Raw genomic sequence first — 10920 nt, forward strand, 5'->3', positions numbered from 1 at the left:
TGTCTGTGTGTCTGTGTCTCTCTGTCTGTGTGTCTGTGTGAAGGAGCCTGGCTGGAGAAGAGCATAACAGAACACACTGTGGGGTAGATGCTCTACATGCAGAGCTAACCAGAAAAATAGCAGGTTGTAACTTGTACACAGTCATTCAACAGGTCACTGAGCAGTGTGATATTTGTCAAAGAAACAACCCACAGACTGCACAAAATATACAACTGGGAACAACTGAAAAAGGAACTACAACCAGCCAGCAGTGGCAAATCGACTTCTCTGAACTCCCCAGAAAAGGGGGAACAGATACTTGGTGTTGAGAGACAACACGCAAAAACTCACAGCAGATTTGCTGACCTCCCTGCCCAGGCACACCCACGATTTCAAACTGGTCACATCTTTTGCAGGGCAACTGCAGGGCAGTTTCCAGTCCTTCTCACCAATGTTCTGCTTTCACACAATGGCCTTTACTTAACTCTTCCTCTGAAAAGCTTCAGTGATTGGGCAGAGTCTGTTACAGGGGCTGTGGGTGACTCAAACTTCTGCAGGTGCAGAAGATGTAACCCCATCCCTGGAAGTGTCCAAGGCCAGGCTGGATGGGGCTTGGAGTAACCTGGGACAGTGGAAGGTGTCCCTGCCCATGGCAGGGCATGGAGCTGGACCAGCTTTAAGGTTCCTTCCAACCTAAACCATTCCATGATTCATTTGCCATTCCTGTTTAACCCATCCATGTGAAAATTCCAGGACTCAAACACAAGTTTTTACCTGAATACTTAACTTTATTAGTCTCTCTTAGAATACTGTACAAAGGAGTAATAAAAATATTCACACTTTATTTTAGAAAGTTCTCTACATGAGCCTCCTGCATCCACAGCAAAAAGAAGGACTACTGGGGAAAAAAAAACACCTAAAACTTTGTACAGAACATTCCTTTAAAAAACCCTCCCAACTAACTCAGCTCATTAAACTGATCCAGGGAGGATACAGATACACCAACACTCACATGCTTAAAAGATATTATAGGCAATGATAAAGCAACATAAGTCACAATGAGGAATATTAATGTGTTAAACCCTCTCTGTCCCCTCCTCGAGGGCCAGTACCGAGCGTCTGAAAACAACCCAAAATGAAACAGTGACTCAAAAATAAAAGTTCTCGGGAATTAAGTAGCCCTAAATCATTTATTTTAAAGGCTTTTTTCCTGTGAGGGTTTGGACTGTTTGCCATCCTGGTAGCCCTGTTAAATGAATCCCAAGACAGGATCCCTAATTCAGGAGCATCAGGCTGGGAGGACTTGCTGGTTTTCCGACTGTTCCTGCTGTACCCTGTGGATACGTGTGTGGTGCTGGCGTGGCTTAGGAGGCTTTGCCCAGTGCAAGGCTGCTGCCTGTTCCTGAGAAGGGTTCCAGCCTTCCAAAAGCCTTTCTCTTTCATTGCAGAACCGAAAAGAAAAGCCACTGAAGGACCTGCTCACCAGGAATTGTTTCTCTGTCACAGGGTGGAGCCCACCTTGACCTCTCCAGGTAAGATTTGCCCTGGTTGTGATACAGGACAAGTTTCAGAGGAAAATCTATCAAGTGTGATTGATCAGAATCCCATTTAAAATCAGTAATGATCACTGACCTCCTCCACGCAGGTACCTGGGGAAAACTCCACTCTAAAAGGAGTTCTGCTCATGTTTGGGTTCTCCACCTAAAATGTGGCTTCATCCCTGATCTGTGACCTGCAAGGACATGTCTGGCAACCCCTCAGCCTGCCCATGATGTCCTTCCACTTCAGACTCCCTCAGGTACCCCTAACAATGGTGGTTTAATTACAATTAACTTATTGCTTTTCTCTCATTGATTAATCCTGATACCTACCCTAAAGTTGAGATCTGAAGGAAGATTCTACCAGGTGTGTAATAGTTCAAATACTTATTAATTGCATGTAGACACTTAACACACCACAATAGAGCACGAATTCTTTCTTCAACTTCCTTCTTTCCGTAATTCTCCTGGTTCCATTTATCTTTCCCTTGACTGGATTAACTGAGTCCAACTTAACTGCAGTTATTCCATGGAAAAATGATGCCACACCTGTGTTGTAAGGAGTGTCATTGTCACAAAACCCCTGCATTGGCTGTTTTGATCATTTGTGTGAAGGAGAGAGATCAGAAAAGTTTACTTTTGTTGTTAGGCAAAGCCTCAATTCTAAACTTTAACCTTCAGCTTTAAAACATGCTTGTTTGAGAAGTTTATGATCCCATTCTGGTTCACAGTCGTATTTAATTGAGCAAAGCAGAGTCAGATGTGACCAGCCAGTGACCAGCAGGAGTGTTCAAACCCTCAGCTGTTGTAGTGCCTCCAAAGGGCCTGTGGGAATTGCTGTATCTCATCAAGAAAAGCTGATCCCTTCAATTTATAATAATTCTAAAATTATCAAACCTGCCTTCACTCTGTGATGTGCATATGCTTTGAAATACCCAGCATATGTCTGTCTGTGAGGAGTCATGTCTGAAAGCATCTAGAGACTCTTTCTGTTGCAAAAAAAAAAAAAAAAGCTGTTTCTCCCCTTGTTTTCTACCAAAATAATTCATTTTCTTCCCCTCTGGAGATGGAAGTTGTGCCTGGGCAGACACTCAGGGCTGTTCAGCACCACACAGTGTGTGGGTACAGGCTCAGCCACCCTGCCAGGACCTGTCCTGCAGGGATGCTGCTCATTGCTGTGATTTCCAAGCTGATTGATGAAATATCTCTATTTTGATAACAATTATCATTGTCTAGTAGCTTAAAGAGCTGATTAGGGCAGAGAGTACCTTAACTAAAGTAGCAGTGCTTATGTCCTGGGGATTACATTTAAGGTTTAACCTCCCCACCAGGGAAATTGCACATCTGTCAACACCCTGGGGTCTCCAGCCAGACTCTCTTCTCTTTCTACCTTCTTGAAAACATCCTTTTCACTTATATTTCCACTTTTCAAACATATTAGGGAATTATTCTCCCTGTATTCCAGCACAGGTACACGGAATATTTTCCCTTCCCTGCAGCAGCTCCATAGGAAGTCTGAGAGAGAAAAGTGAAGCAGCTTCCCTAAAAATACACACAGAGTAACAGATTTTAGGTGCAAACCTGAAACTCCCCAATCCATTTTCTGTGCTCAGACCATCCAACAACTCAACACTCTCCACTGTGGCCTCTAAAGCCAGAATTGCTACTGCAGAAGCAAAAGTAGCCAATTTAAAAGGTTTTATCCCATCGTCATTGTGGGACAATATAAGCACTAAGACAACAAAAATACAGGTTTTCATGGGGTTTCAGGGAAAGTGTGAGGGAAAACACATTCCATCTGGAACATAACCCAAAAGAAAGGCTGATTATTTTGGACAGTAAAAAGCTGTCTCAGCCAGGAAGCTTAAACCTGGTTTAGGTGGTAATTTCAGGGGGAAAAGGCTCAATTTTGTTCCTCTATGAAAAAATCTGTTATGAGCTACCCATTGAATCCTTCTGATGGTCAATTCACCTGCTGCTGGTGCTGCTCCTCACACAGCCCTTGGGTGTGGAGGGAGGGACAGACTTCCAGGTAAGCCAGAAATCCAACCCTCACTTCCCTCAAGCCCATGGATAACTGGAGAACTGGCAAATCCCAGGCACACAGACTTAAGCAAGGAGCTGACTGAGGAGAAAAATTCCAATTACAGTCAAGGATGGCTTTGTGCTTGATTAGAGCAACCAGCCCTCCACCCCACCTGGCCTGTGCCTGTCCAGTGTCAGCCTCTCCCACACCTCTCCAAGGAGCTCAGGGGCATTTGTTATCCATCACTAAATCACTGGCTCCCAGCCCTGGATCCAAATGCTGCCTGAGCCCTCCTGTGCTTAAAAAGCAGCAGTTTAGGGTGGGGAGAGGAGTCACCTGGACAGATCTGGGTATAAACTGAAAATAACGAGCATGATTTGGGATCTCTCCACCTTTCCCCTGGACCACATGGATGGTGCTGTAGGAAACAGAAAGCTTTGTCAAGCTGCAGGTTGTTCCTTCCCGTGCTGGTTTGAGGAAAACAAATTCCCTTCTCAGGGGTGTCAAAGACTGCAAAACAAAAATCTGCCATTCTCTTCTCCCTCCCACACCTAAAACTGGAACTCAGACCCTGAAACAATCCAGTCCTGGGAAAGTCTGGCTGTATCCCTTTGGATTTCCCCCATGTACTGCTCAAAGCACCCAGCTTCAGGAAGGGAAAGGTATTTTAAAGTGCATTTACCACAGCAATAGTACCAGCACTAAAAGCTTTTCCCCTCATCCCTACCCTTGTCATTCCATGTCTGGGATAGATGAGACTCTTTCAGAATTCATCCTCATTGTACCTCGAAGTCTCAGTGGTTTTGCATCTGTTGATGACACTGGGATAAGAGAAATCCGGTGTCACGAGTCCTGCTCTGCACTAAACTCTACTCTGGAGCTGGTTTGGATCTACTGGGCACGAGGATCCAGCATGTGGAACGTGTCTGTTGGGACCTGCCTTTGAGCAGCCGCTCCGAAATCACATCCCAGTCTGTGTGGGGGGAGGAAACTGGGCTGGAGAGAAGGAATTCCCCTTCCCTGCTCCTCCGCCATCCGCTCCAGCCACGCTGCTCAGTACTTGTTGATGCCAAAGATCCGGACGCCGTGGAACTGGGGCAGTTTGGGGATCAGGACACTCATGAGGGAGATGGTGTTGATGATGAAGTGTATCCGGTCGTACTTGGTGTAAAAGCTGGTTAGCAAATACCTGGAGAGAGAGAGAGAGAGAGAGAGGAACTGAGCTGTGGCATTCCACGTGTGTGTGTCCCAGGACAGAACACCGCTGGGTGCTGGGACCGAGGCAGCCGGGCCACCCTGCAATACTCACAGGACGATGGGCATGATGGTGAGGAACTTGCGGGATGCGGTGAACTGGACCCCATAATCCATCTGCTCCCAGTGCGTGAGCAGCCGGGCCTTGCCCTGGTCCGGGGTCTCGAAGGGGGTTCCCTTCACGGTGTGCAGGAAGATGTACATGCTCTGCGGGACACACAGCGTGATGCTCGCGGGGGCCCCGCATCCCGAAATCCCGGCGCCTGCAGCCCCGCACGGCCCCACTAGAGGGATGCGGCGCTGCTGGAAAACCGGGACCGGCCAGGGAGGCAGGGAAGGAGAATCGGGAGAGGCTGGGGCAGCTCGGCTGCTCCACTGAGGCCTCTCGCTCGGCTCCTGGGTGTGAGCCAAGGAGGTGATGGCAAGATTACAGCCCCGGGATCGCTGGGATGGGCAGATTAGCGCCCGCCTGCAAACGTGCTGGGAGAGAGAGGTCTGTCACCCCCGATTACCAGGGGAGCACAAGTCACACACAGTGTCTGGCTACATCACAGCTCCTCAGTACAGGCACTCCTGGCCTTTGAATTCCTTCTTGTTCCCAGGACCTAAAGCTGCCCAAGAAGGTGGATGAGGAGCCAGCAGCTCCCGAGCCGAGCACTGAGCAGGTCCCATCTGGGGGTTTGTGGAGGTTTCATCCCCTGAGCAGCTCCAGTTTGGGGGTTTATGGCTGGTTTTAGCCCCTACTATTTATACCTTTAGCATGAAGGCCCCCAATCTGTGTAATTTTTGTCTCTGGCATATTCCCAGGCTGAGATGTTATTTAAAATGAAGGATATGGAATCAATTGCTGCATCTGAGAAGCATTTTGTCCCTTGTTTGGGGACCTGAACCTTAGAGGAGATTCAGTTCCTGGACTAATCTTTTCCTTTAAGCAGAACAAAATTTGGGGTTTAATCCTGTTTCCTTAACCCTCATGAGGCCCATTCAAGTTTGACCAACCCAAGTGACACCCTGTCAGTGCCTGGGGCCTGTCCCAGACTCCTCTGGGAAGGGGACACGCAGAAGGCAAATGAATCCCCTCAGAGCAGCCTCACCAGGTGATGCTGCCTCAGCTGGATCTAAACCCATGACCCAGAGGAGCAGGCTCTGAGTCGGGCGACTCCCCCGGTGCCTTTGGGAACACAAAGGAATCGCTCCCACAGGAATCTCAGCCGGCTGCTCGGAGGGTCCCTGTGCCACCCCCCCCTTGCCCTTACCAGGTTGTGGATGATGTTGGTGAGGGTCCACACCACGGGCACGCTGAAGAAGGGGATGCTGAGGAGCACGACGTGCAGCAGCCCGATGCCCAGCACGTAGGACAGCCAGATGCCGCGGCTGTTCATGACGCGCGTGTTGGGGTTCACCTCGCTGTGCGCCGTCCCCACGTTCATCCTGGCCCTGCGCCGCGGGAGCCCCTGCAACGACACCGAGCTCAGCCGGGGCAGCCACACCCAGAGCCGCTGCTGGCTGTGAAAATCCCAGTCCCTCCTCTGCCCCTCGAGAGCCGTCAGGGGCTCACGGCTGGGAGGGATGTGTGGGATGCCTGGCTGTGACAGAAGCTACGTGTGATGGTTTGAGGTGTTTTCCTGGAGCCAAGGTGTTGAGGTTCAATCCCACGACTGCCTGACAAGACTCACACCAATGCTTTAAGCACTTCTAAATCCTCATCACAGTGTTAATCATGGAAACTCGTGGCAGTTCCTGCATCCTTATGGAGTTTCCTGCCTGTTTGTGGAGGCAGCATACCTTGAATTTGGGAAGAGAACACAGTATTTGCAGAGGCTCTGTATCAACAGATCTCCTAATTAATTTCACTAAATTAACAGGGTTCTGCACAGCTCAGGAGGTTTGCTGGTGTGCTCTGGCACACGTGTTTTGCCTTTGGATTTAAGACTCACAGGGAGGGGAAAAAAGAGAACAAAACAATTCCCCCCCAGGGAAGGAATGAGATTCTTCTTGAGGAATGTAAAAAGGGAGAGATAACAGGGCAAAGTGCCTTGGGAGGATATTTCAGGAGGAAGAGCTGTGGAGGAGGTGGCTCTTCCCCTACCTGGAAAGAACAGCTGCCAGGCAGAAGCACAAAGATGGTTTTCTGAACAATGCCAGGAAGGAGAGGAAGCAAGAGAGTGTCACCCTCTTGGAGCAAGTCCTTGGAGTGGTGTCCCACAGAGAGTGAAGGTCTCTGGTGTGTTTTTGGACTGACAGGGCCAGTGGCAGGAGGTATCCATCAGGATTGCTCTGGTTTCCAGGCATTACAGGAAACAGCACAAACCAAACCCCCTGTGAAGCTGAATGTCTTCACATCGAGATCAGGGAAATTCTTATGTAAAATCTCTTTGTCCCGCAGAAGCAGAGTTTGGTGGGATGATCCAGTTCATCCTCCCTGGATACAGGACCCCCAGCAAGGGCTGTTTCCTGTCCTCGTGGCTTTGCTGCTGGTTCCCACAGCTGGAAGTTGTGTTGCTGTTCCCTCCAGCTCTCCAGAGGCAAGCCTGAGCGAGATCCAGCATCACACTCTCCTCGCTGCCAGCTGTTCCAGCTCCCTCCTGGAGCTCCAGGCCTGGCTTGTCTCAGGAGCTGGCGCTGTCCCCGCTCCTGCCCAGGGCTGGGGCTCAGAGCCAACCTCCAATCCACAGCTCCTGGATGCTCCACGTAACTTCCAAACTTCCTCCCACCACACAGGCGGCTGTTGCTGCAAATCCTCACCTCCCTCTGTTGGGGGCTCCTACCTGGAGAAGGATTTTGTTTCCAGGAAAGAGGCTGCAGCTCTGCAGGGTGCTCATTTCCTTGTTGCCCATCTCCTGGATCTCTGGCTTCTGGATATTCCTGGGAACAGCCCAAAGTTTGGTCTGGAAGCAGGACTGGGAGCCAGAGCTCAGCATTTCACCCCTGGCAGGGCAGGGGGAGCAGCTCCATTCTGAACCTGCTACAATTCCCAGGGGCTCTCAGAAGGAAAACTGGGGGTTGTGGTGAAGCATAAGTGAGTCAAAGAGTCAGATTGTTACAACAACAAAAAGCAAAACACCCTGTGGAATGTGTAAACAGAAGGGCTGAGTGCCAGACATGGGAAATAGTTCTCCTGGATGTTGGGAGAACACTGTCCAGTCCTGGAGGGAGCTGGAGAGCATCCAGGGAGAGCAGAGGGAATGAGCAGAGGTGCAGGAAAAACATGACCTGCAAGGACAGCTGGAAGGAAATGGGTTTGTTTAGTCTGGGGGAAGCTGGAGAAAGGCACGAGGAACAGTCTGACTCTCCACAAGAAGCTGTGCCTGTGGGATTCCAGCTGTGCCTGTGGGATTCCAGCTGTGCAGGAGGAGGAACCACATGACTGGGGCTCAGAGTGACATGGGGGTGCAGGAGGGGGGATGCTGGAAGGGACTGCCCATGGAGAGGGATCTGTGCTCTCCATGGAGGCCTTAAAATGTAGTTTCATCAACAGTTAAAGAACTGATTCCTCTTTGGTTGCCCAGGAGGCCTCTCCAGAAGCCTCTCCTGATGCAAAGTCTGTATCCAAAGGCCTTGGACTCTCCCAGCAGCTGGAGGTGCATGTGGCCTGTGCCATGGAATCTCCAACCACGAGTGTAACTTCCATAAACTAAGGACCAACTTGGAACTTGCTGGAACACACGAGGGGTTAATTAATTCATCCTTGCAGGACATAAGGAGATGCCAAGGATTCGGTGGTGCCATGAGGGTGACTCTGTGTCTCCAGCTCTGCCCTTCCCCACCTTAAATGTTTCACCTGCAGATCTCTCCAGCTCTGCCCTGGGCTGTGCAGCCCTTGGCCCAGCTCTCCCAAACTGCAGATTGCACAAGCCTGGCTGAGGGCACACAAGCTCCATCCCTCCCCCATCCCACACTCCCTGTTTGCTTTCTGATTCCACACCAGGGTTTGTTCACCTGAGGGACAACAAGGCACAGCCCCCTGCGGGAAGGGCTCCAGCCCCCCTCCCTGGTGCAGCTGCTGCCAGGCTCTGCTTTCCCACTCTTGTGAGGGACAGAAAGGCCTGAACGCTGCACCAGGCTGAGGGTGAAGGTCAGGGCTGTGCTGACACTGGACAGTGGCCACCCAAGGAGGGGAAAAGTCGGAGCTGTGGCCAGTGGCAAAGGGCACAATGCAATGGCAGAGCTGAGCCCTCCCTCTGCTCCACTTTCCCGTCTCCTGCTCCTTCCCCATATTTGTCCCCAGAGGAGTATGACCACTGTGTTTTCCCATCCCCTTGCTTAGCACTCAGACTTGATCTTAAAGGCCCTTTCCAACCTAAATAACTGATCCTATGATTCAGCAGTGCTGTCACCCTTCCCCAGGGACTGCAGGATCACGCTCCGACCCTGGCACTGCTGCAGGATCTCTGCCTGGCCTGGTGAGGGAAGGAGGGCTCAGGGGCTTATCTTGATCTCTCCAGTGTTCCCAGACTGCTGGTGATGATGATCCCACGGATCAGATCCCGATCTCTGGCAGCAACAGCAATCCCCACCTCCCAAACAAATCCTCTAAGCCCTTCTTTGCTGATGGCATCGGAGTTTGAACCAGAGCACGGAGGGCACGGAGGATGCTGGTGAATTGGGCTGTGCTGGCTGAGAGGTGAGACTGGGAACAAAAGTTCCATGTCCGTCCAGCCCAGCTCGGAGCGCGTTGGACACGGCCGAGCCCCAGCGCTGCCCGGTCCCTCCTCCCTCGGGGGCGCCGGGGCTGGCAGAGCCCGGGGGGGGGGAGGGAACGGGGACGGGGACACGGGGACGGGGACACGGATGAGCCGCCCCGACCGTGCGCGGGGGCTCTGCCCCCCTCTCAGCCTGTTCTCCCGGATTTAACGGGAAATCTTGGACACGCAGGGCAGGCCGAGGTTGGGCTCCTCCGTGTCCCGGACCCCTCTATCCCCCCGTTTCCCCGGGTTCAACGAGGCTGCGGCAGGACCTGCTCCCGGCCGGCCTGTGCCCAGCGCGACCCCCGCGTGGTGACCCGCCGCTCCCTGGCCCCGTCCCGCCACCCGCCTCTCTCTTTCGGGGTGTTTTCCTCTCGGGCCGGGCCCACGCGAGGTATTTCCCCCGGCCCGGCCGCCGCCGCCCCCAGGGCGGGCTGAGCCCCCCGTGCCTCCCCCGGCCCGCACTCACCGCTCCCGCCCGGCCCGGCCCGGCTCGGCTCCGCCGCGCTCCCGGTGCGCTCCCGGTGCGCTCCCGGCGGCCCCTCGGCCCGCCCCGCCGCGGCACGCCGGGAGCTGTAGTCCGGCAGCCCCGGGAGAGGCGGAGCCGCCGCGGGACGGGCGGGAGCGGCCCCGGGACGGGCGCTGCGGGGGCTGCACTGGCCCCGCTCCCGCACGTCAAGTTCCAGCCCCCGGTGGGCAAACACCCCCCGCCCTCAGACCGAGGGTGCGGGGACACTGGAGCCCCTTCCCGGGGGAGCTGTGGCTGCCCCATCCCGGTAATCCACGTAGTGTTTCTTTTCCATCACAGATGGAGAAACGGACTCAGGAGGGGACACTGGGGAGAAATTCTCCCCTGTGAGGATGGGGAGGGGCTGGAATGGGTTTCCCAGAGAAGCTGGGGCTGCTCTATAAGAGTCCAAGGCCAGGTCGGACGGGGCCTGGAGCACCCTGGGCTAGTGGAAGGTGCCCCTGCCCGTGGCAGGGGTGGAAATGGGAGGTTTTTAGGGTCTCTTCCCCCCCAAGCCGCTCTGACCATGGCTCCGTGCAGAGCCCGGCAGCACCAGCGCTGTGCGGGCAGCCCGGGCAGGGACACCCGGCCAAGGTCGGGACTGGGAGCAGCGCAGGATTCCAGCGCTGGAGCGCGGAGGGGACAGACCATCTGGCCCCGCTTTTGTTTACACAACCATCAGAGCTCTTCGGAAGGGGCTGGCACGGCCCGCGGGGCCGCAGCCATCTGTGCAGGGCTCCCTTTGTGCCCGCGGGCTCTGCCAACCCCCTGCCTGGAGCCGCGCTGGGTCCCGGACCGAGCCCCCGAGCAGAGCCTCTGGCTGGGTCCTCCCAGCTGCCCACCCTGCGCATGAGGCTCTGTTGGTGCCACTCGCATGCCCCCAGCCTGGCATGGACACTTGCAGCCCCCCTGCCACTCGGCACAGCCCAT

The 10920-nt window shown here is 53.5% G+C and overlaps 1 protein-coding gene across 2 annotated transcripts; it reads right to left on the reverse strand.

The window, feature by feature from the left end:
• Positions 1–746: 746 nt before the first annotated feature.
• On the reverse strand, positions 747–10032 carry ORMDL3 (ORMDL sphingolipid biosynthesis regulator 3). 2 transcript variants are annotated; one of them, XM_071577488.1, is made up of 4 exons: positions 9952–10032; positions 6054–6251; positions 4853–5004; positions 747–4732 (listed from the first exon to the last, which is right to left on the reverse strand). In XM_071577488.1, exons 2-4 carry the CDS (start codon positions 6225–6227, stop codon positions 4597–4599), a joined length of 462 nt encoding a protein of 153 aa, XP_071433589.1. In that variant the 5' UTR covers positions 6228–6251; positions 9952–10032; the 3' UTR covers positions 747–4596. The 2 variants fall into 2 exon arrangements, with proteins under 2 accessions (XP_071433589.1, XP_071433588.1); XM_071577487.1 differs by lacking the exon at positions 9952–10032 and adding an exon at positions 7566–7891.
• Positions 10033–10920: the final 888 nt, after the last annotated feature.

This window comes from Pithys albifrons, chromosome 25 (genome assembly GCF_047495875.1).
Source record: "Pithys albifrons albifrons isolate INPA30051 chromosome 25, PitAlb_v1, whole genome shotgun sequence".
Classification (NCBI taxonomy): domain Eukaryota; kingdom Metazoa; phylum Chordata; class Aves; order Passeriformes; family Thamnophilidae; genus Pithys; species Pithys albifrons.